This window comes from Perca fluviatilis, chromosome 5 (assembly GCF_010015445.1).
Source record: "Perca fluviatilis chromosome 5, GENO_Pfluv_1.0, whole genome shotgun sequence".
Lineage (NCBI taxonomy): Eukaryota > Metazoa > Chordata > Actinopteri > Perciformes > Percidae > Perca > Perca fluviatilis.
Genome location: NC_053116.1, coordinates 13,583,876 through 13,609,266, shown reverse-complemented (window position 1 = coordinate 13,609,266; position 25,391 = coordinate 13,583,876). Strand labels below are relative to the sequence as shown.

The 25,391-nt window shown below is 37.4% G+C and overlaps 1 protein-coding gene across 6 annotated transcripts in view; it reads right to left on the bottom strand.

The window, feature by feature from the left end:
* Positions 1-3,831: 3,831 nt before the first annotated feature.
* Positions 3,832-25,391, bottom strand: part of LOC120559547 (microphthalmia-associated transcription factor-like) — a 40,811-nt gene continuing 19,251 nt past the window's right edge. For 4 of the 6 annotated variants that reach the window (XM_039801319.1, XM_039801315.1, XM_039801318.1 and 1 more), the window contains exons 2-10: positions 24,015-24,255; positions 10,907-11,122; positions 10,687-10,782; positions 9,834-9,942; positions 9,428-9,520; positions 9,283-9,336; positions 8,995-9,070; positions 7,653-7,800; positions 3,832-6,402 (exon numbers count right to left, since the gene is read on the bottom strand). In XM_039801319.1, the coding sequence (XP_039657253.1) occupies positions 6,007-6,402; positions 7,653-7,800; positions 8,995-9,070; positions 9,283-9,336; positions 9,428-9,520; positions 9,834-9,942; positions 10,687-10,782; positions 10,907-11,122; positions 24,015-24,255 (1,429 nt within the window). In that variant the 3' untranslated portion in view covers positions 3,832-6,006. Of the gene's footprint in view, positions 6,403-7,652; positions 7,801-8,994; positions 9,071-9,282; positions 9,337-9,427; positions 9,521-9,833; positions 9,943-10,686; positions 10,783-10,906; positions 11,123-12,115; positions 12,219-24,014; positions 24,256-25,391 lie in introns of those variants that run through there. The other 2 variants (XM_039801316.1, XM_039801320.1) reach the window with 2 other exon arrangements.

Genomic DNA, 25,391 nt, shown 5'->3' with positions numbered 1-25,391 from the left:
GCTTAGTAAAAACACAATTAGCAGTTTCTGTTCTTTTTTCCCCCCACCAGTTATAAACTGTATATAAACATTTAATATATGGTTCATAAAACACATATTGTAGTTGTTGTTAACATCAACTATTTTGTGGGCACCTATGTCAAATTTCTTGGGTTAACAATAGATGCAAAACAATCACACATAAAACAAACATTCCATGTGCCAAGAAGCATAGCAAGGCAAAACGGGTTCTAGATCATAAATCTCTCCACATTCTCTACTGGTTTCACCTTATTTGTGCAGAGGCTTTAATAATTACAAAAGTGCATTACATTCACTATTCATTCTCCAGAATAGAGCAACACTGATGGTTTTACAATGCTGGGTATAGGGATTCACTCCAGTTAGAAGTAATGTTGGCAGACCTGGTTAAATTTCAAAGAGCAATTCATGTTTAAAGCAAAAATAATCAACTACCGATAGAAAAATGTGCACTCACAGAGATTTATAGTTTAAGGGGATTATTTACAAAACTGTAAAGGTGCGTACGACCAATAAACTTTTTCTGTCTGTGGTGTACAATTATGCAACAGCTAGAATGAGGAACTCAAGCAATGTCAAAACATGAAACAGTTAAAAAATGAATATCTTCCCACTCCTTTCCGGACAGGTCAAGAAAAAGAAAAATCCATCTAGTGTTGTTGTTCATGTATCTGGATGTTTTCTATTATGTGTAATGTTATTTTCTGTATGACCCTTTCTGTTTTCTATTACATGTTTGAAATTAATTTCAATCAATCATACTATTAGTGGAGGCTGGGGTATAAATGGATACGTTTGTAATAATGTAGAATATATCTTCATAGGAGAAGTTATACTTGTTAACAAATACATTAACGTAATATGTCTGCTTATGACTACATGATAGGGTCTTATAAACCCTTTATAATTAAATGTTTGTTCACTTCTTATTAATGTTAAAAAGGGGGACTTAAAGGTACCATGACATGGTGCTCTTTGGATGCTTTTATATAGGCCTTAGTGGTCCCCTAATACTGTATCTGAAGTCTCTTTCCCGAAATTCAGCCTTGGTGCAGAATTACAGCCACTAGAGCCAGTCTCACAATGAGCTTTCCTTAGGATGTGCCATTTCTGTGTCTGTAGCTATTGAGGAGAAGAGGGGGGGGCCTTGGGTGGACATGGGATCTTTAAACGTACAATATGTAATTTTCTGCCGCTAGGGGTCTCTCAATCAAAACAATGGATTTAAACACAGACTTTTGATGACGTTGTGTAGTGGCATTATGGGAGTTGTAGTTTAATACAATTGCCGATTAAAATACATTCACGGATAGGTTTATCCATTACAGTTTTATCCTTGTTACGTTTAGTAACGTCTATTCATATCATTCTGATAAAATAGCTGCATTCCCCCTAACGTTACTTGTCAATGTAGCACATTAAGTTAAGCTGGATCAATCGATATTGAAATGTATCAATAAATAAGATTGAAGTGTATCAATAAATAAGATCTCTGCTGTATTACGGTGTTGTAAGTGGCATGTAATCAATGAAAAAATGAGGCTGTGTGGCAGAAAGCAAGCTGTATAAGTTACTGAGTGTTATTCTTTCTCTGAGATTGTATGATTTACGATTACTCTGAACGTATCATCTGAAATCATTAAAATAAAGTAACAGATTTCTCTGGGTTTGAACGTTGTTGGAAACATTTAGGATAGTGTAAGTACACAACTCAACAAAATATATAACAGGTATAGTCATTTTTAGACATTTTAATGCAGAAATGTTACATATTGTACCATTTTTTTAAGTAAACCTTCACACAAAAATGTAAGCATAGGCAGATTTAGATTGCATCTAAAATCATAATTTTTTTGATTTTTTGAAAGTAAAACACAAGCTCTACAGACATTCAAATATAACTTTTAATATTTCTCACACGATAGTTTTCACATTGAGTACCAGCAAGTTCAACTTCACTAATCTGAAACAGGTGCATACAGGAACTATTGCTACATTCATCTCATATAAACTGTAAGAATCAGAACAGTGGCCACATCAGCAGAGACCTTGTCTGTATGAACCAAAGGGATGAGTGTGGGCAGAAGAGATCTAAATTGAGCTAACATGGTTCTTCATTAGTGGTTTACCCATAATGTGCCATAATAATAAACAGCTGGAAGATTAATTATGAAATATCAGGCATAGTGATGACACAAACCGTGTTCCAGTGTTCAGCCAATAATGGCCAATAAGGATTTGGGGGTTAGTGCACTGAAGCACAGAAGGGAGGGAATGGGATGAGGAGGAGGGAGGAGCGAGCTAGTCTTCGTTTTGTTTGAAAATACTTCGAACGTCAACAAGAAGTAACGTCACCCAACATCGCTTAGAGCACCTTTTAAGTGCCACCACCTGTGAAGCTGATGTTCATTCTAACCTGTCACATTTTAGGGTTTAGATTATTTATCTGTTCCTTTAAAAAAAAAGCTGATCTGGGTTCAGTCAACAGGCAATGTTACAGGCTTGTTTGTATTGCACTATTAAGGCGTAGTAGCTGGGATTGGTGTCACCATAAAGACCATTCTGCCCTGCAATCCACTAAACTGTAATTCATATGACAAAAAAAAATTAACTTAAGGTTCACTTAGCATGTTCCAGCTTTTAACCACATCTCGTTGTCTTAAAGACAGAAGTTCCATACTACTTCACTGCCACATGACGACAGCTCAGCTATCTCCATCTGCTGATTAAGACTGTGAGATGCAGTTCAACGCTCCAGAAAAGCTATTATTAAGTCGATCTTCAGTTCATTTTTCCGTCAAACTACTGATTGCCATCATGTATTAGGTAATGCGTGTAACTGCAGAAGAGATACACCACTAACAGGTGCATTAGCTAAGCTGTTAAAAATTCTAAAAATGTTGTTGATACCTTTTTATATAAACATATTGTATATTTCATTTTGGCAACACATTTTGGCAGTTATCACTTTGAACTACATTCATACTAGTCTCAAAAGGAGGATGAATATTCAGTACAACTTTGGAAACATTGCTTTCAGTGTAGAATTTAACCTTAATTAAGATAAAACCCTCTCCAATGTGTTCAATATTACATAAATAAATAAGACTAAGACTTTGAACATTTTCAAATAAATCATCATATGAGTCTCTGTGAGTGCTGGTTAGCAGGAATTACAGTTGTGACTGATGGGAATGTCATTAGCTTTGGAGGTATTTGGTCATAAATCAAGCATTGGACAAAGTTAAGGGATCGCCATAGTCATTGGTTGACATGAATGTCTTAACCAAATGTCATGGAAATCCATTCAATAGTTTAGTCAAGTTAAGGCATTTCACTAAAAGCCAAAAACGTCAACCTGCTGGTGGTGCTGCTTGAAAAGTCAGCGGATCCCTAAAAATTATTTATATAATAAAAATAATTATATATTTCAGTGTGGACAAAAGTGGGGAGCTGAGCGACATTGCCATCTCTAAAGCCACACCGCTAGTGAAATCATTTTATACCTTATCAAAACTCAACTAATTACTATTAAATTTTGTTTTATCATTCTTATTTCTATAGCATTACACTTTCCCCAGTGAGACTTTTCTAATTCAAAATGTTACTTTTCATGACCGTGTAGTTTCAGCCAACAGTCATACAGAAATAAAGGGGGGTGAACATTTTGAAATTAAAGTTTCTTTGGGGAACAATTATTAAGTTAAAAACAGACTTTTGAAAAAGGGCACTTTAAAATAAAAGATTCTGTACAGAATTAAAAACAATAAGTAAACACTGTTAATATGGAAATGATGAAATAACTTTTAATGACTTTTAATAATTTATTAAATTATTTCAGAATTCATTGGTTTACTTACACATTTAACTCTATTTACTTTTATGATCATTTATTAATGCCTTATTTATTAAGTACTGAACACTTGGGGGTTCCATCATAACAAACCATGTCTTAAGTCTGAGAGGGTTATAGTGTTATCTTGTACTGACAGACGGCCCTTTCCTACTGCTTTCTAAATTACTTTGACACTCTTCAGTTAATCCTTGAAGCACCAAACACCAGTATAAGCATCAACAACATTTTGCATCACTGTCTACAACTCCTCTTACATCACCAGGGTAACATAAACGACTTTAAGGCACTTAAATCAATCAAAACGATAAATACTTTGACACTGTTTCAGACTAATTCATAAGGAGATCACATTATCTAGCGACGATGCTGCTGTGCAGGCACAACTTCAACCATTGCATAGTTTAACAAAATGGAGGCTGTGCTGTAACAGGGCTCTCAAAGTATGGCAGGTAGTTATTAACAAAGGCATACGTATGCAATGTGCTACAACTGTTGAAACAAACTGCTGAAATAATATACAACAGTACACCATGAAGAATCTACAATCGCATACAATATTTTGTATGCATTTGAAAAGCCAAATACAATAGTTAGTTTATGCTTAGATAAAAAAAAAAAGGCAAACAAACCGCGTTTCAAATTACAGAGGTCATTCCAGTGTTTTGACATGACATGCATTTCATACAAAATCCCAAAGCAGTCTCCTTATACTCCTTGGCAATATAAATGTTCACTTAATGAGAAAAAAAACAAAAAAACATCCTGAATGTGAAATGTCACCTAAGTGGTGTAAAAACAACAATAATAATTTAGGAAATGGATGGACATTTATAAAAACTCAGCACTTGCATCAACACATGTCCAAGGTATTACACGGTGTGTGCTAAAATAGTAGCAGTATTACCAGTTCTGTTAGTCTGATCACTGCAGACAAGAATACAATAAAACATAAGTGGTTCATCTTGCATTAATCATCTATCAAAGATTTCTAGAATTATGCAACAATCAGATCTTTCAAGTGAAATCAGATTATTGTGCTTGAGTGGGGGCTACAACAGGCATTTTTAATTTGAGCTACGATTTTACTAGTTTTGAGACTGCATTATGAAAAATACAATTGGTTTTGGCAGTGAGGAATGTATATAATGGTACACATGCTGAGCAGTCAGAACTGGATGGTTACAGGATGCAACAGTGCAGTCAAACTTGACTTTTCTCTTTTTGTTTCTGGATTGTTGTGCTGCTTCTTGCTCATTATGACACTGAGTAAAAGACTACAATTAGCCATTGTCAATGGTGATTTTTTTTTTCTTTTTAATTAACTTGAAGGACACATTTTAGTTTGCTATATTTGATGTGCTTTTTATTATGTCAGTTATTTAAAAAATTTAAATTTAAATGCCTTGTTAAAAATATTTTTTTTTAAAAGGGAAATGCGTACATAAAGTCCTGTTTACAGATGCATAAATAAGATCAAATCTACAAATGATTATTTGTCGAGGAAGAAATTTCAACTGGAAGCCTGACAACGACTCAGCTAACAGCCAAAAAATGTGCATAGCAATACAACACTGATGTATACACATCTTAATAAGGCATTGGCACATTCAAGTTCAATCTAAGACACAAGTGTAAAGCACTATAGTAATAAATAGATTTTATTTCTTCTATTATTGCTAGTGATTTAAAAAGCAGTGTTCATCTCAACCCAAAAATCTACATTTCTGACCATGATTCATAACTTCCCTAGATTCTTTGGAATCAATAGAAATACACACAATTTAACCTCTATTCAAAGATAAATGCATTTCTTTTAAATAAAAAAGTCTATGTTTGCAACTCATTGTCAAAGTATTGATTAAAGCAAACCTACTTTATAATCAGTCCTTGAAATCAAGGTTGAGGGTTTAAAAAGACCAAAGAAATCGCATAAAAACTAGCAAAAACATGAATGGAAACTATTCAATACATGTAAACACGGGAGGGGAAGAGAAAAAACGACACAAAAAACAAATGACACAAACAGAAAAAAAGGCCTCTCCAGCAGCTGGGAGTGTGTTAGCTACTGACGGGAACACTTGCAGCAGGAAGGTTGGGGATGCAGACGAGGTGTTTTCCAGTAGGGGGTGCTAACAGGCCTGATCATTCTCATCCATGCTTACACTGCTCTTACGACTGCTGTCCTTTGAGGTGTCTGGGGAGACGGACGAGAGCAAAGGGTCCCCCCCTCTCACCGGTGATAAGGTATCTTCCATGAGGATGTCGTTGAGTTTGGAGCCTGGCTTCCCGTGAATGCTGTAGTGACCCTCTGGGAAGTTGGAGTGGCCTTCGTTTAGTTCCAAGGTGCCGAGCGGTTCTGGAGTGCAGGACGTGTGGTGTTGGTGATGGGGGTGGAGCGTGTACAGGTCCTGGCGACAGTCCTCCAGAGCCGTCTCCTGCTTAATGGACCGGGCCGCAAGTTCAGCGGAGCAGAGTGCTGAAGACGTGATGACCAGACCGTGAGCCCGCGCCTGCATCTCTAGCTCCTGCAAACCCCAGAGAGACGCACCCAGATTAGTCAGTGAAGTGTTCCACTCTCTGCCATAACATCTGTCCCAATCCCAGTCTTCTATTGTTGTGTCAGGGTGACTCGAGTCTCAGATCACTGTGGCGTTTCACTTGCTCTATGCTTGGTCAGGAGTAAAGGTACAATATACCAGTGGTGGAATATAACTCAATACATTCACTCAAGTACCTTACTTAATTACAAGTTTGAGGTACTTAACTTGAGTATTTCCATTTTATTTCTATTTCTATTCTACTATATTTTGGAAGCCAATATTGTACTTTTTACTCCACTACATTTGTCTGACAGATTTAGATACTTTGCAGATTTAGATTGAAAAATATAAAACAATACAAAATATAAATCAACTAATAAATGATGATGTATTATAGATTATGCTACCCAGCAGTACAATAAATAAAATAGTTGAAATGAGTTTCACATTTACCAGCTGACACATTAACGCATCAGTACATGAAAGTATATTCCAGATAGATATATATATTCTGAAATAAGCCATTCTGCATAACGAGTACTTTTACTTTTGATACTATAAGTATATTGGTAAGTATATTTTAATTCTAATAATGATGTACATTTACTTAAGCAATATTTTCAATGTGGGACTTTTACACTGTGGTATTACTGCTTTTACTTATTTAAACAATCGGAGTAATTCTTCCACTAAGGCACTATACTAATCCAAATTGGTTAGCGGAGAAGTTAAGTGCTGGTGACTTTTTTTGTCTTAAAATCCTACCTGACTGTGACTGTTTACCTTCACTTTTCCCACTTGAAGAAAAGCTTTTGTTTTCGCCCCTGATAATGCTGCTCTAAATAATTGCCGCGACACAAACACACAATGTGATCCATCAATCAATGTCCCCTGAGCTGAATCCCAAAGATCTTGTGATCAATTAGTTACAAGATGATGGGTCTAAAACAAATCCCCTCCCTCCTCTTTGTGGCTTTTCCTGTGCTCGTTTTCCCTGAAGCTCGGCCTATTTTTATAAAAGTGTGATAATTTCTTCCAAAGTTAGCGGAAGCCCTCTTCATTACGGACCTTCCTGTCTCTTTTACTCCGTACACACAACACAACTGTAGTTTTCCTTTTTAATTTTTAATATCAGTGTATGATAAATTACCAATTCAAATAGCATGGTTATGAAGCAATTCAACAACACTGCGACTCTACCTTCTAATCACTGCAAGTCATGATACTTGGTTTACCTGTATCCTCAACATCAGGTGTCGATTGGCATGCTCAAGCTTCTTCTGGCGAGTCTCCAGGTCCTTGGCCCTCTGCTGTTCCCGCTGTAGTTTCCTGATGTAGTCCACTGATGCCTTCAGGATGGTGCCTTTGTTCCAGCGCATGTCCCTGAAAATCAAAGTAGGTGCCATTATTTGTACAGCCTACTCTTACAGCCCTATGGTTTTGATGTCAGACAAGCAGCAACAAGCCATAGTATAAAAAAAGATTATAGGTTTTTATCAGACTATAATAGACTACTCACTACCATTTAGCTCTGTTCAGTTAGAAAAACAAGAGACGGAAGAGAATAATGAGGACCATTAGTTGGGGACCAGCAGTTATTCTCTGCAAAACTGAATACTGCATTGTAAATGTAGCCAGGGGAGGTCACTGAGATCACAAGCAGTCGTGAGGACGACCCCGAGCTGCCTGAAGAAATGGTTTCAGTGGAAGTTTTGCAGGAGTAAAACCCCATCTTTACTAGAACTAAACGGGACAAATCTGAAGCCTCAAATGGAGATACAGATGTTTTTGTTCATGATTGTATTGATGTATTCAAATGTAAAGGAAGGAATGAATACAAGTACTGAAGATTTCTAACGCTAACAAGCACGTGTACTGTTCATGTGTTTTCTATAATAAGAGCTATGTTAAGCCTGATCTGTTTGTGAAAGAGGCTGCTGGGATCTTTCCAGAGCCCCAGGCAAGGTCAAAGGGCAAAGAAAAAGAAGTGTGAGCTTTAAGTGGTGCTTTTAACCTTCAAGTGTCAACCCCATAATCTGACCAATCAAATTGATGATTCATTTTGTGTGTAATATAATAGTATGTGTGTATCAAAGTTTATTCCTTTTAAATATTTTGTCATTGATTCAACATCTCTTTAAATAATGTAAAGCAAACAGATCTATGTAGCCAAATAGTTCCAGTGATTAAAGTAAAATAATATACTCACATGCAATATGTAGGAGATGGGGGATAACATCTAATATGAGGATTTAACAGTGACTTAAATAAATCAAATGTGTAACTTCCATGTGTTAGTGTTTTAGTTACAAAATCCCCTCTTTGTGTTTCCACAGTGTTTTCTTTATTAGCTGCGATGGAGGGATAGCAACACACAGAGGGAATTTTGTACTAAGAGGACTGCAACTTTGGAAGATACTTATTGACAATGCTGATAGACTTGATTTGTCTTCAAACTTTAGAATATATTTTTGCACAGAACAGGGTCCGTGTATAACACTAAAATCCCATTCAGAAGGGATCTCTTTGCGGAGGAATGATTCCAGTGACTAGTAGTGAATAAAATAAGTAACTTACGGGTCATTGGATTTAGGAATCAAAGTGCCCAATTCCTTAATTCGATCATTGATGTTAAACCGTCGTCTTCTCTCAACTACAGAATAAAAAGGGAAGAGAAAGAAATCCATGATTAGCTGACGAAACACCATCTGAAAATGTATTTTCATAAAAAAATGTTATAGAGTAAATTTAAAGATGACAATATACCAACAATAACCACATCTAAGTGTCTTCAAACATTTACAGAGTTATATATAATATAAATATATATAATATAAATATAATAAAAGTGCAATTAAAACTCACTCAAATTATGGTTATCCTTCTTCTGCCTTTCCTTTGCCATTGCTCTTACCTCTGCTTTTGAAAAACAAAGTTTTGATTAATGAATATAATCAACAGTGCTGTGCAGGTATCAAAAATGTGCTTGAAGCTAATTAACCATACGTACCCACAGGGAACCCTTCAGGCCTTTGGTAGTTGTCAAATTTGCCGCAGGAACCAGACTTATCCATCATATGCATGATGGTCGGGGATTGTGAAACTGTGATAAATAATGTTTTCAATATCCAAATGTGCAGAATGGATACATTGAAAAACATGTCAGTCATGCACAGTCAACATCCCCGCACAGAGGAGGATTACAGGACTATTTATAAAACGCTACATTATGGGCTGCACAAAGAGAGTAGAGCTCCATATGTATTGTTAGAGCCTTGATGTTTTCCATGCAATAGAGAAGCTGAATGGATATTACGGTTTATTTTCACAGCTCATTAATCTGTAAACATTTGATATATTTTGATGACAGAAGCCATGCCTTTGAGTCTCTTGCTGTGACAGACTGTGCTGCTTACCAGAGTATTCCCTTTTGATGTTGGCAGGGCAGGAGTTGCTGATGGGTAGACCTTGCTGGGACATACTCTGATTACCATACATGTCCATGAGGTTGGCATTCAAGGGGATCTGAGGGGACACAGCAAAGAGTTTAAGCAAGGATCCCCCCCGGCCCTGTATATGAGCATGATACATAGGGTGGTGACGTGATACATGGCTATTATGCAGTGAGAAAAGTTTGATAAAACGTTATAATACGCATGTTAAAGTGCTTTCATGCTAAGAGTTGGATAAGAAGTTCAATACCACTGTCATGTAAGGCTATAGCCAGTACTGTAGCTGCTTAGCTTAGCAACAAGACAACAAGCTAGATTGGCTCAGTTCTTAGGTAAAAACAACAATCCACCTATCGGCATTTCTAAAGCTCACTAATTAACACATGATACCTCTTTTTTGTTTTTTATCCATACAATAAAAAAAGTGTGACTAAGTATTCCCTCGAGTCTCCACTGGTTGCCTGGCAACCTCACAGTGACGAGAAGACTCAAGGACGTATCTCCAAAATGTGTGACTATTTCTATATATTTGGAGAGCACAGCTAGCTTTAACATTCAAATAACTGTAACTACTTAGCTTAATTGGGAAAAGCACAAGACTGAGATTTTGTTTTTTATCATAGAATTTATTTGGATGTGTTAACCCCAAAACACTAAATAAGACTCAGTCATGTGTTGAAAGAGTGAAGTGCCTGGTCTGTACACACACACACACACACACACACACACACACACACACACACACACACACACACACACACACACACACACACACACACACACAAAAAAAAAAAAAAAAAAAAAAAAAAAAAAACAACGTGTTAGCCATCTGAAGTCCTGGGTCCATCAGGCTGAGGATATCATCACTGTAACTGGACTCCAGACTAATAATGTCATCAATGACATCATCCATCTAAAACAAGATGACATAAAGGGCAAAGGACATACAGATTAGGTTGAGCTTAACGAGTAGTAGATCACAAAAAGGCATATTCCGTGAGTTATTGTGAGAAACACGACGAGTAACAAGCAGTCACCTCTTTCTCGCAGTTAGTGTTGAGGGTCAGTAAGGCCATAGGGCTGTTGGGGGCGCTGTTGCCCGGCCCTGGCGGCATGCCCCCGTGGTCAGAGGACTGGTTGTGGCAGGGAAAGCTCAACACCTGAGAGCCAAGCTTTCCCAGGTACTGCTTCACCTGCTGCTGCTGGGAGCGCTGGATGTGGTACTTGGTTGGGTTCTCCAGATGAGTCTGGACCTATTGGTGGGAGGAGAGAAAGGGAAAAGGGCAAGCGAGCGGAGTAGGAAAGTGGGAAAATGAAAAGACAAAAACATAATAGATATGTATTAGTGACACGATATATATTGGATGTGCTGATGGTTACAGGCGCCACACGGGAAATGTTGCTTGTTTAGAAATAAATCATACGTTCAAATAATTCCCCTTTTAAACTGCAACCATATTATTCTTGTAGTCACAATTCACATTTGGCAATCTAATAAATCTGGCATCTAATAAAGGACTACTTTATTAGATCAAAAAGACTATAAAAATATTTTAAGATATATAAAGATTAAAGAGATGCTAAATATACCTCAAAGCCTGTCCCTAGTATTGCACAGTACTGACTAGAGTATTAAAATAAACTTGGCATGGAGTTCAAATCCTATGATGCGTTATGCATTTTTCTTTTGAGACACTGTCAATTGTTGTAATCTCAAAGAGTCCCCGTAAAATTATTTCTACATATTTTTCTTTAACTACTGCTGTACATCCTGCTTTTCTACATTTATAGTCCACATATTTAAAGTATCAGAAATTACACGCACACCCATCTCTGCACTCCCCGGTTATGGATACATTTGATATCTGTGGAGCAAAAATCCCCACGCCAAATTAATGATTCAGAAAAGCTACTGCATACACACAAACACACTTCAGAGACACTGTTCGTCAGGCTGTAACACACAGCTGTGCTTCTGCATTCCAGCTCACATTTGCAAACTATACATAACTATACTGATTTTGTTATTTATGAAATAACGACACAATACATAATTCATCACTAAATGTGGAAATGTACACAATACATGTATACACATGCATCAGCACTGTAGTTGCTGTAGTTAACGACACAACTGTATTGGCTTTAAGAGAGAGAATTTAGTCTCATAGTGTCATGTTATTTTCTATGCATAATTTAAAAAACACCTCTTCTCCAAAAAATTATAACTTTAATTTTAAACATACCTCATAAGGTTGGTATCCAAGCAGCTCAAGCATCATTTACAGTAAACTGATCCGTCTAATTTAAAAACTTAACTTCTGTGTTTAACTTCTACCTAAACTCAGAAGTGCTGTAGCTGCTTCCCCTTGCTTTCACCAGAAGACTAAGCCTGCTAAGGACACACACATCCAGCTCATCTTTTAAAAGACAAGAACACAAGTAATTAGTTATGCATATCAGGGTAGTACAATGAGCTTTTTCAAATTTGTGTTGTTTTATGTAAAATCGGAAATTTTTATCACTTGATGTCAGGATGTGCTGCTAACAGTTAGTGCCTTTGTTTTGCAAGACCACCTCTTTTACTGAAACTAGCCTGGGGCTTTTGCTTTGCCGCATCCACTTCGTTAACCCTGTGGATGCTAGGCTTGATTTCCCAGTTCAACACAGAATAAAGTCTGTTACATCCTTGTATTTATTAATTTATTTATTAGTATGCCTGCGGCTTGCCGCTCCTCGTGTCTCTAAATGGCATTCTTAATCGGCAACAGGCATTAACAAGAAATGTCCTCGCTACTTTGTTTTATAAATTTATGTATTTTGTTTGCATAAGATCAGGGGATTTGGGTTCATTAACAGAGCTCAGGAAGTCACAGGCTCCAGACAAACTCTAAGCTACAAATAGCTAGCTAAAAAATCTGTCTGTACACTGAACTCGACAGTTGAGATGATATGATTATGATAACACATGGAGCCTGAGAAAAAAGACTGTATTGCTGAGCATGGAATTGTGGGTCTCTGTAAATTGTAGAGTGTGGTTTAGACCTACTCCTCTCTCTGTAAAGTGTCCTAAGACAACTTGTTATGATTTGACACTATAAATACAATTTAATTGAAATTGAATTGAATATCCGTGGTAACTGGCAGCTAATAAAACATAGCAATGATTAAGATAACATAAAGTCCACATGTGCATATTTGTAATACTGCATCTGTGTATCCTTTAGAGCAGAGATATTCAACAGGGGGTCCTCAGAGTTAGTGCAGGGGCCCCGCCAAATTATGTTCAAAAATATATATTTTTAAGATTTCTTTTTTCAAAAATTAAGATGTGTGAAATATACATTAATATGAATTCAACATATTAAAAGAAAAGTTAAATTTGCCTATTTGTTTTACACATTGAATATAAGCTTACTAAGATTCACTGTGCCTTCCACATGCATGTTTAACATTAAAACAATTATGCATAAATAATGTACAAGAATTACCCATTCATGTTCATTCATCCGGCCCAGTTTAATATGCAACTCAGTTGTATAGTGTATATATGTAGTAGGGGGTCCCTACTCGGTTTCAGACCCGTGCTTTAGAGATTGACCAAGTGTATCACTTGCCACACTTGGCATCTCTTTAGCTGTAATCTCTTAGATTGTACTTCTAATCAGTGTCCAAAATTCAGTTTTTGACTCACCGGCCAAGTTGGCGGGTGGATGAAAAAAATCCAACTAGAGCTGCAGAGATTAATCGATTAATCGATTAGTTGTCAACTTTTAAATTAATCGCCAACTATTTTGGTAATCGATTTGTCGGTTTGAGTAAGACAAAAGTAAAAATTCTTTGATTCCAGCTTCTTAAATGTGAATATTTTCTAGTTTCTTCTCTCCTATGTGACAGTAAACTGAATATCTTTTGAATTGTGGACAAAACGAGACATTTGAGGACATCATCTTGGGCTTTTGGGAAACCCTGATCCACATTTTTCACCATTTTCTGACATTTTATAGACCAAACAACTAATCGATTAATCGAGAAAATAATCAACAGATTAATCGACTATGAAAATAATTGTTAGTTGCAGCCCTAAATCCAACAGCCAAGCATATTTTTTACTGGACAAAATATTAAAAAAAGATTTTGTAGCATACACCACACTAATTTCTGGATGGAGTTGCAAGTCCTGCTGGTTTATCCTCCATTTTTGTCATTCTTTTTTTTGGAAGGCTGGCTGACTCCTGCCATAAAACCGTGAAATTCCAACATGCAGTCAGCAGAGGAACAGAAGAAAGTAGCTGCAGCTTCACCAAAATGTAGACTAAAAACAGAACTATTTTAGTACAAGCATTTACCCGCCATGTGGCGGATAGCCCTCTGAGATTTACTCTCCAAATGAAAAATGTACCTGCATTTGGCGCTTGGCGAGTATTACTTTCGGACCCTGCTTCTAAAGTGTATATATATAAATATTAAAACCAGCCAGTTTATGTCAGGTTATGTGACTTGATTGTCTTGCTGTAACTAAATCCTTACATTTTTCCACTTCTCACCAGAACAGAGACTCTTTCTCCATGCGCAGAGACAGCATCATTGTTCTGCAGGGGGATACTCATGTGAGAGGTACATTAACATTTATCACCAGGTATGATGTCATTACAGGGTTGTAAAGGTGACACCACTGAGGGGGACATACATATAGCTCAATTACTCATTGAAAAGAACCATGCCAGGCTTTGGGCTAAAGTGCAAAACAATGAGACTCTTTAATCTTGCTCACTACAATCCTTTATTGTGGTATTTAACTAAACTGTAGTACTGGTAAGTATCTTGAGGATCATTTCCACTGTTGTCAGAGCATCAACAATAAATCAACTACTCCGCAAATCCACAGTCACCACCAGCACACAGGCATTACTTGCTCTATATGTTTCGGACCACAGTGGCGTTGATCCTGAATATAGACTGATGACGCATGTTATGGGCCGCAGAATATTTAGAAACCTAATCCACATTGATAATACTTGAGCCATAAATGAACAATCCAAGTTTTTGCACTCACATGTGTAAATGATGGCTTAAGAAACCCTGAAGGCTAGTTAACTATACTATATTTATATATTATCATTTTAACTGCCACACAAGTTGGCACAATAACCTGAGTCTAATAAATCTCTTAACGTATTTTTCTTATCTCTTTCTTCACAATTTTGATTTCTCTCATATGTCTGTTTTAGGTCTGTTAATTTTTTTTTAAATTAATCCTTCAATTATCTTTTTGATTAATCATTTGGTCCATAAAATGTCAAAATGGTAAAAGCTGACATACTCAAAGTGCTTGTTTGGTCCGACCCACAGTCCAAACCCCATAGATATTAAGTTTGATATCAAAGAAAATAAAGAGAAGCAGCACATATTCACATTTTAGAAGATGGAAGCATGAATTTTTGGCATTTTGATTTAAAAAAAAAATGACTTGAACGATTAAGTGATAATTTAAATAGTTGCTTTATTCGTGTTCTCTCACTCTAGTAATTGAATTAAGCTCTAAGTTACTTATCAGCAAAGAGTAATGTAGAAAACATTCAAGTAGTCATTTAGCTAAATAACTCCGTAATATATCTGGAAAGTCTTACATTTCAGTTATATGAACGTCAATCTTTGACAATTAGATATTCAACACTTAACAATTCAAATATTTTGTTTACAGTCCAAGGGATTTGAATTGTGTGTTAATAATGTCAAAACTGAAAAGTTTTGAGCATTATTTTAATTTATTATTATTATTAATTATTGAAACAAAAGCACAGCCGTGAACACACAATGCTATTTTTCCTTCAGTCAAAGTGGCCTGTTTTATTAATTTGCAGCCAGTCAGCTGCTGTCGTAATATTTAAAATTCACATTTAGCTTCCGTACATAAGAAAATAGTTCCCCTCAGTTGGTTCCCGCCATCGTTCCAACACCTGAGGCGTTCTCAATGACCTCGAGGATTACTGCGTGTGCTGTCCTACTCTGTGGGAACAATTGTTGTTTTATAGCAGCTTTTGAAAAAAAGAGGGACCAGAGCTGCTTTAGCAACTGCAACATTGGTATCTTAGCCTGAAAACATTCAGAAAAGTACAATTAGTGGTTTTGTGTAGTATATAAAAAATGTAAAGTATGGTTTTAGCTGTTTCCTGGCGGTTTTATTTGTTTTTGACATTGACTACTTAGAGGCTCACCTCATGTCCTGCCTCATAATAATCTGGTGAGGTAATTGATGAATTAATAATAATAACACGTGAAATTCACAGATTGCCAACACATATTCTCATACGTTCTCAGTTATAACTCCTTGGTTCTTGTTTTTTGGCAGTTCTGTCAAATACTGCAGCAGCCAGCTCCCAGTCTCTGATAATATGAGCTATATATATATACCTTCAGCCACAGGATCAATGCGATGACAGGATAAAGACCTGGGGTCTCATTTATAAACGTGGTGTACGCACAAAACGGGGCTGAAAATGTGCGTACGCCACTTCCCACGCAAAGGTTGTGATTTATAAAAAACAAACTTGACGGGAGAATGTGCGGTCCTCCACGCAAACTCTGACCCATGTGTACGCACATTTTGGAGACAAAATAGGAATTGGCGACAAAGATGGTGATGTGGTGAACTGAAGTCAGACTGCAGAGAGTAAATGGGAATAAGATTACTCGTAATATTTTCTAGTATTGAAGCCTCACGCACATTCTTTCACTCCATATCATCCACATTACCATGAAGATGAAATCCAGCAGTGCTATTTGCACTTGTACTGAGTGATACTTGTTCCATAAACACCTCCAACTCAAATCTTAAATAAAAATGTGTTCTTATTATTTAATTGGCGCTGTCTCGCCGTCACATTGTCCGCTACAGAAGCACAGGAGGAGGGGATGGCCCAACTGCATGGAATACAGGATAGCATCAAATACCCTACCATTGGATAGCTGCATTAAACAGTGTAAATAACTAAATATCTGTCTTTAAAACTGTGCATATATCATCAAATGTCAAAGTCTGAAAATACAGCCGTTAAGCGCAATCGTTACCCTTAATGTCCTCGTTATCAGTCCGAACTTTAATACTGTTTGCGACAAAACCTGCATGAAGAAAAGTGTGTTTGCCTATTACACTTTATTTCATCTACAAATTGTATCTCGGGGTGACGGATACCACTAGTTGATGCTGTGATTTTGGCAAGGTGTTAACAATCACAAATTGTTGTAAACAAATACTGCGGTGAACCCGTGCGTAATGTTGCATGATGGCACTGCTGGCCCTGCAGGAGGACTACGCCAATGGAAGAATCAGGAGAAAAAGAGACTTCAGGGACCATGACGATGACTGGCTAATATGCCAATTTAGATTTTCTAAAGCTGAGCTCTTGGATCTATGTACTGAATTGGGTCCAGTAGAGTGGGCAACGCACCGGAACCGTGCCATCCCGGTCCAAATACAGGTCCTCGCCACTCTGGGGGAAACCGGCTGTTTCCAGAGGGAAATGTCAGACAGCTAAGTGTTTTTTTTATAAATATTATATATAATCTTCAACTTTATCACTAAGGCTTGTTTGGATTTAATATATAGTTCTGTTAAATCTTATTATATATGTCTGCTATATCGAAGCTGCCCCCGAGTGCCGTAATGCCTGTTGGACGTATTATTAATATATGTAGTCTATAGATCAGGGTTCCATACACTGTGCAAGAACAGGCTGAAATTATAATTCAATTTGCAGCAATTCCTGAACATCTGAGAAGTTTTTTGCTTTTTCTCCGCCAGTCATCATTATTCGGTGTAACAACTGCCAGTGTCATTCATATACTGATTAGCATGCACGAGGTGCTTTGCATTGACTAATTATGGTTAGAAATGGGCGTGTACAGGTAGGGATAAGAGGCTGATCCACGTACGCACACTTATAGGTAATCTCTGATTAATAAAAGGAACATTGCTTACAGGTGTGCGTACACGGTTTTATAAATCTGACATTTTTTTGGTGTACGCCATTTTGGGCTTTTGGCCGTACGTACATTTATAGTAAGGATCCTACGCACAGTTTTATAAATGAGACCCCTGGAGGCTAATATAACAACATTTTTAAATTTCATTAATTTCTGTGCAGCACCCGGCCTTTGTTTAGTCTACTTGTGACCACTTACAGTATCTCACAAAAGTGAGTACACCCTTCACATTTTAGTAAATATTTCATTAAATATTTTAATGGGACAACACTGAAGAAATTACACTTTTCCTACAATGTAAAGTATTAAGTGTACAGCTTGTATAACAGTGTAAATGTGCTGTCCCCTCAAAATAACTTAACACACAGCCATTAATTAAAGCCATTAAAGGGGTGATAGAAGGCAAAACCGATTTTACCTTGTCATAGTTGAATAATGACAGTTTAGTGGGTAACTAGGACATACACATAACCTCTAAATCCCACTGACACCTCTTTTCTCTGCAAATCTCACTATTTGAAACTGCCTCTGAAAACGGGCAAATCTCAACAAGCCTCATAGTTGACGTCAACTATTGCGGCTCCTCCTCATTTGTCTCTAGTCTGTGTTTGTCACGCCCCGACATTTGCATAGGCTACACAACTGACCTGAGATCAGTCTTCTGAATCTAGGTCGTGCAGATCTCAGAAATTGTATACATTGTTCATATGCTATTTTACCATTAAATTCACTTCTGAAACTTTTTTATGCGAGAAATCAACTATGTAAAGCTCAAATATGGGCCGCTTTACGAAAATGGATGGCTAATTGCAAATTTTGTCCGACTGTGTGTCGGAGTTCCGCGCCGGTGCTGCCTGTGTTGCTGCCTCGCCGCCCGGCCTGCCTTCCTTCACAGACCCCTCCAAGTACCTCACAGCAGGCCGGGGAGCACCGCAACACAGGCAGCACCGGCGCTGAACTCCGACACACAGTCGGACAAAATTTGCAATTAGCCATCCATTTTCGTAAAGCGGCCCATATTTGAGCTTTACATACTTGATTTCTCGCATAAAAAAGTTTCAGAAGTGAATTTTTTAATGGAATAGCCCGATAAACAATGTATAACTTTGCAGTGTCTGAAATATAAGAGTCTCCCATGTGTTTCTATGTAGTTTGCTCAAACCAATCAGCACGTAGCTCATTCGGAATATTCATGAGCATACCATATTTGGAAGAAAAGCTCTATTCACAGGGTAGTTAAGGGCCTAATAAAATAGCATTCGGGCAATTTTCAGCCCAACCAATGTTACATACCCTATTAGGAGACCTTAAGGAACAGTGTAAAATATCCTATATAATCATTCTATCACCCCTTTAACACATGCCACCTAGAGATTGGCATGGTTTATGTTGGTTAGCCTAATAGCTGGTTTGATTATGGAAAGTACCCCATGCCGATCTCTAGGTATGGTGAAGGGCATGTGGTGATGTGGGGCTATTTTAATTCCAAAGGCCAAGGGAACTTTATCAGGATGCATAGTATCCTGGATCCATGAAATAACTGGCCTTTAAAAATAAAAATCTGCCTGCCTCTATTGGAATTTAACATAGGGGTGTACTCACTTTTGTTGCCAGCGGTTTAGACATTAATGGCTGTGTGTTAAGTTATTTTTAGGGGACTGCACATTTACACTGTTATACAAGCTGTACACTTAATACTTTACATTGTAGCAAAGTTTAATTTCTTCAGTGTTGTCTCATTAAAAGATATAATGAAATATTTACTAAAATGTGAAGGGTGTACTCACTTTTGTGAGATACTGTATATCTGGGTACAAGTTGTGGCCATATATATATATATATATATATATATATATATATATATATATATACTGTATATGAAAAGTCTAAAAAGAAAGTGAATTTTTGTGTAACAGAAATGTTTGTCCTACTTTCTTATCCTGTTAATCCTCTCATGACTTTTGACCCACTAACTCTGTCTGTCTGTTCGCGTCTTCTGTAAGTTCACACATCCACAGGACCGATAGCTGTTACTGTCTACAAACTGTACAAAGGATTACTGTAAGAGCCCCGTACTCTCTCTCTCTCTCTCTCTCTCTCTCTCTCTCTCTCTCTCAGAATAACCACAGAGGTCATTGAGGGTAACAAAGTAAAAGGTGCCCCAATCAAAAATCCCAGGACTTGATAAACCTAGTATTTCAGTCTGTAAAGTATTGACTCCTCCTCTTCATGATTTTTCTCATGTTTAAAATCGTCAGTCGATCAATGGTTTAGTCTACTGACAGAAAATTAATCTGCAGCTCTGTTGATAATCAATTAATCATTTAAGGCTTAAGAAAATCATGAAGGGGATTCTTTATAATGTTCTAAAATGTTGTAGACTAATCAATGAGTAAACAATCAGCAGATTAACTGATAATGACAATTGTGGGTTACAGCCTTAAATTGATTCATCGTTTAGGTTTTTTTTTTTTATTAGGTATTTGCTGCTTTTCTTTGTCTCATAGCAGTTAAAGCAGAATTCCGGTCGATTTCAACATGTAGCTCTGTTTGTAAATTTGGAATTATGTCAGTAGCGAGAAAAACGAAAACAATCTGTGTTGCCTACACCGTGTTATCCTCTTGCTAGCGTTAGCACCCAGGAGGCTGAAACCATTTTTAATGTGCTTTTAGCCTCTTAACATGTTCGAAATGTCATTACAAGTGCCTACCCATGTGAAGTGATTCCTTCCGAGTGAACACAGTGAATCTGACTGCAGTAGATGTGAAAGAAATGCATAAAATTTGTGCTAACAGACCTCAGGGTGGAAACATTCTGGCCTTGTCAATACATACTGTAGCTTTTGTTAGGATGAACTGCTCCGAGGGTGAAAAAGTATCTGTTTTTAAAAGTGAAAAAGGAAACTTTTCATGGTCTGTTTACAAAGTGGACACATCTAACCAGACTGGACTTGTACAGGGTCACTTTAAATAAAGTCTGTGGTTTAAATCCTATATACACAGTGATATTATACTAATCATTCTTTGTCAGCTTGTGTAAGAGCCAATGGGCAGAACAATGGATTAGAGAGATATATTAGCGCAAGCAGGACTTGAACTTTACTTTGCCCAACTTCACTTAATGTGCTCTTTCCAAAATACACAGTTTAGAAATATGACATCAGCTGCTAACTCACAGCATCTGCAACCACAGCAAGCAAGACAGCATGTTGTTTATCAGCTTGCTTTTGGCCTTTAACAGCCCTGAGGACATTGGAAACATAACCCTCAAAGAGTCCGAAACACTCACTTGCACAAAGCAGCCTGCTGTACTAAGAGGATGAAGGGTGAGAGCTGACAAACACTGATCTGTATTTTTTTTTACTTGCATGCTTTGGGCATTCCATGATGGCCCTACCAGGATACATTAACAAGAATGCCCCCATTTGCTATGCAGGCTAGAAGAATAGGCCACTTTGTCTCACAGTTAATCTGCTAACGTGCTCTGTGGAACTTGCAGACAGCAACTGTGATGCTAATGCGAGCAGCTACATCAGAGCAACCTGTGGTCTTCTCCACCTCTGACGTATTGTCATGCTATAATCCAAACATGTAGCAAATTACAAACGGATCACAAGCCTTGTGTCCTTAAATGATAAATGTTGTGTTAAAATTAGCATAAAAGCTTAGAAAAAAGATCTTAACTGTGTGGTTTACTGTTTTACACACTTATTAAGAACAGCTGTAATAATTAGAAAGCTAATAATAAATCACTAAATCTATTAAGTGATATTGGCAAATGCATTAAATGATAACACTGCACACTTAATATTTTTACACAAAGTATAATGCCATTTGTTTTAGATGAAAGACTACAAAATGTGCATTTCTAACAAATGTCCTGTTGCATTAACTCACATAAACCGAAATGAGATATCTCTGTGGCATCTTTGTATTCTCCTGATAGGTACTGGTCACGAGCTACACCAATTATAATCCAAAAGAAACGTACATTTAGTACAAAGTTGAAGAGTACTTTGTTCTTTTCATGGCACCATAAACCCTTTGAAAAAGAAATAATTTTTTTTTAACCCTTTTAGGAAGTTATCCTACATACTAATAATTTCAAAGCAGTGTTTTTTTTTCTTCTGTTAAATATGCCATGGAATGAAGGCAGTGGGGGCTAATTATGAGCATTCTTCACTGAATTAGCGTTCGGTGTGTGGTAAGGCTGTGCTCGCCTTTGTCTTGATCCCTAAACTGATCCCTTACTTAGTCCCCAGAAGGTCAGAGGCCACTTGGTTAATTAAGGGTCCAATCAGTCTTTAGATAAACTCATCTAAGCTTAATGTTTGCACTTTTTGAGGTCCAGCAGCTCTGCCTGGTACCCCTGAGCTTTGTGTGGACTCTGCTAATCTACCCACAGACAGGGGAGAGTAGGTTAACCCAGCTCAACAGCGCCAAGCTGCAATGGCCTTTTCATTTGAGGACTTCAGTCAATGAAGAATGTCGGTAAGCTCTCGCCAAAGCAGGGAAATTACTCTAACTTGATGTATTGTACACAGGGCGAGGGATCGGGGGTGGGGGGTGCCCTAAATCTCTCAAAGAGCTGCAGATTATGGAGAGTAAGTAAGTAATAAGTAACTAATGTTTATGCTGCATGAGGAGGGCAGTTTTTTCAATGGAGATACTGTATTTGTCCTTTGCTGCTGGCCCATGATGCCACACACATCCAGGGTGATGACAGCGTGGCTGAGCAAGTAACCATGAAATCTCTGACGGTGTTGTGTGTATGGATTTAGATCAACAAAGATTACTCAATAGCCCGTAGTATATCAGTACTATACTGACTGCAGTACTACACCTAGTGTGAAGTTATATGATTAAAACTTTGATGTATCCTCTAATTAAGTCTCCTCTTTTCCACCGCAGCTATATTATCTTTCTAAATGCAGTATTTCATAACACCAACGTCTAAGATGATGTACTTCCTATGGAAGCCATTATTAAGTGACTAGAACCTAGTTGTTGTATAAAAGTCAGATTGTTAGGCACCAAAGTATTTTAAATATGTTGATGAAATGAACAAACATGATTATATATTTGTGCAGAGATTCTGTAAAGTGTCACTAGTATTAATAATTGCACAGCATTTAAAAATCAATGTACTGAAATAAAGATGGAAATTGACAAAACCAAAAGCTGAATTTGTGTCTTTCTTAGGGAAATGGAAAATCTAAAACACATGGAACGGTAAATACATGCACACAAGAATATACGGTATATTTGTCCTCATGCCAAAATCTGCAAACATTTCCATCACCTTTGTAATGATGTAAAAACCAAATACTCCAAAATAGTACAAACACAAAACTAAAATGTAAGCGACTCACTTAATGTTTTGTCATGATCAACTTAAAAAGATCCCTAAAATCTTTGTTTTGTGCAAATCTTTCCAAATCATAATCACACACCAAGTTCTTTAAACAGATAATCAATGAATTAAAGGAAAATGTAATAGAAAATAAGAATAAATGTGACCACAAAATAGCGATAACTCACAAATTCTGATACACATGTTCACTGCCACCCAACACGGCCCAACACAAATTCTATCGATATTTCATAAAAATGACTAATTCTATGGGAACACATGCAGAGGAAAAACAGGAAAACTTACCAAACTGCTTGTTAAAATGATCCCTCAAAACAAAACGGTCTCTACTCGTACAGAAAATCTTAAGTCTCCTGTCCCTCGGACTGCCAGGGAATCAAAGCTATGAAAAGATGTGAATCTAGCTGAGCAAATAGGATTAAAGATGGCTAAATCCAAATGGCTGGAAGCACAGCATGCATTAAAGAGGAATTCTCTCAGGAAAGATAATCCCCATATACGCATTTTAACACACTTCACTCCTGTGCTTTTTTTTTTTTACACACACACAGTCATAGTAAAACCCCAATTGCCTGACTGTCCACACACACAGTTAATAAAATCTATAAATACAGCGCTGCCTGGACCATTCAGACTGCAACCATGACACATGCAACTTCTAATTCCAGAGATGGAAACTTTATACATATACTGTAATAACTTTGACAGCCTGCTACGCATACATGATGCTGCCATATATCCCTCTTCTTCTCCCACCATCACAGACTAGAAGCATGGTTGTATACCTTGAGCACCTCCATTGGCACCTGGGCAGCAGGCGCTAACGTGGCGGGGACGCTGACATTGATGGCGGGGGTCTGGGCCACCGTGGTTTGTGGGTACAGGGAGGCCTGTTGTCTCTGCTGCTCCCGCCTCTCCTGCTCCTGAAGCTGCTCCCGCATCAGCTGCTGCCGTAGCAGGATGCGTGATGTCACGGCCGAGGAGCTCAGCGGGGGCTTGGAGGAGCTGTGCTGCTCCGCCGGGCCGCTGCAGACGGGAGAGAGATGCCAGATGAATGAGCACAGACAGATGTGAAGATATAGCGAGGGCGAAAGCAAAGAGGGGATTGGAAAGGTGAGGTGAAGAGAGTCGAAGAAGACAGAGAGCGATAACAGAGAGAGAGAGGCCAGACGAGGAAGGAGAGGTCAAGCAAAAGAGACAAGAGAGATTAGAGATTAGAAAAGGTAGAAGAAGATGAAGGGAAAGCAGATGGAAGAAAAGGTTAATATAAGGATGACTGAAGGGGCAGAGATCAAAAGGAACATCTCAACTGTAGAGCTGCAACAATTAGTCAATTAATTGATTTGACAAGATAATGAATCAGCAGTTGTTTCGTTAATCTGTCTGTCACTGTTCCAGCTTCTCAATTAGGGCTGGGCAATATAGCGATATTATATCGATATCGTGATATGAGAATGGATATCGTAATATCGTGATATGACACGTGTTGTCTTTCCTGGTTTTAATGGCTGGATTACAGTAAAGTGATGTAATTTTTTGAACTTACCAGACTGTTCTAGCTTTTCTATTATTTGCCTTTCCCCACTTAGGTATTATATACAAATTTAATGATGATTATTTATCAAAAATCTCATTGTGTAAATAATTTTGTAAGCACCAATTGTCAACCCTACAATATCGCCGCAATATCGAGGTATTTGGTCAACAATATCGTGATATTAGCTCTATTCTCAATTGTAAGGATTTGTAGCCTTTCTTTGCCAATTATGAATGACATGAAATGTCTTTTGGTTTTGGACTGTTGGCTAGACAAAAAAAAGCAATTTGACAATGCGCTGGGTGTTGGAAATTGAGATTTCTATGCTTTACTATCTATTGACATTTCAGAAAGTAAAATAATTGTTAGTTGCAGCCCTGTTTTACTGCAATATTATTTTTTTTTATTTCTTAGATAATAATACATAGATAACAAAAATACTACAAATTAAACCACTTCAGTGTCAAAGCGTCAATTAAAAAGCAATTTCAAACAGCTGAACTATCTGATCTGAGGATTTTGCAAAAAGCACCGAAGATGCTCTTACAAAGCTTTATGACTTTAACAGAAAAGAGGAACAGGTTTCAAAAAAGGTTGCTTCAGTTTTCCCACTCTTAAATTTAGA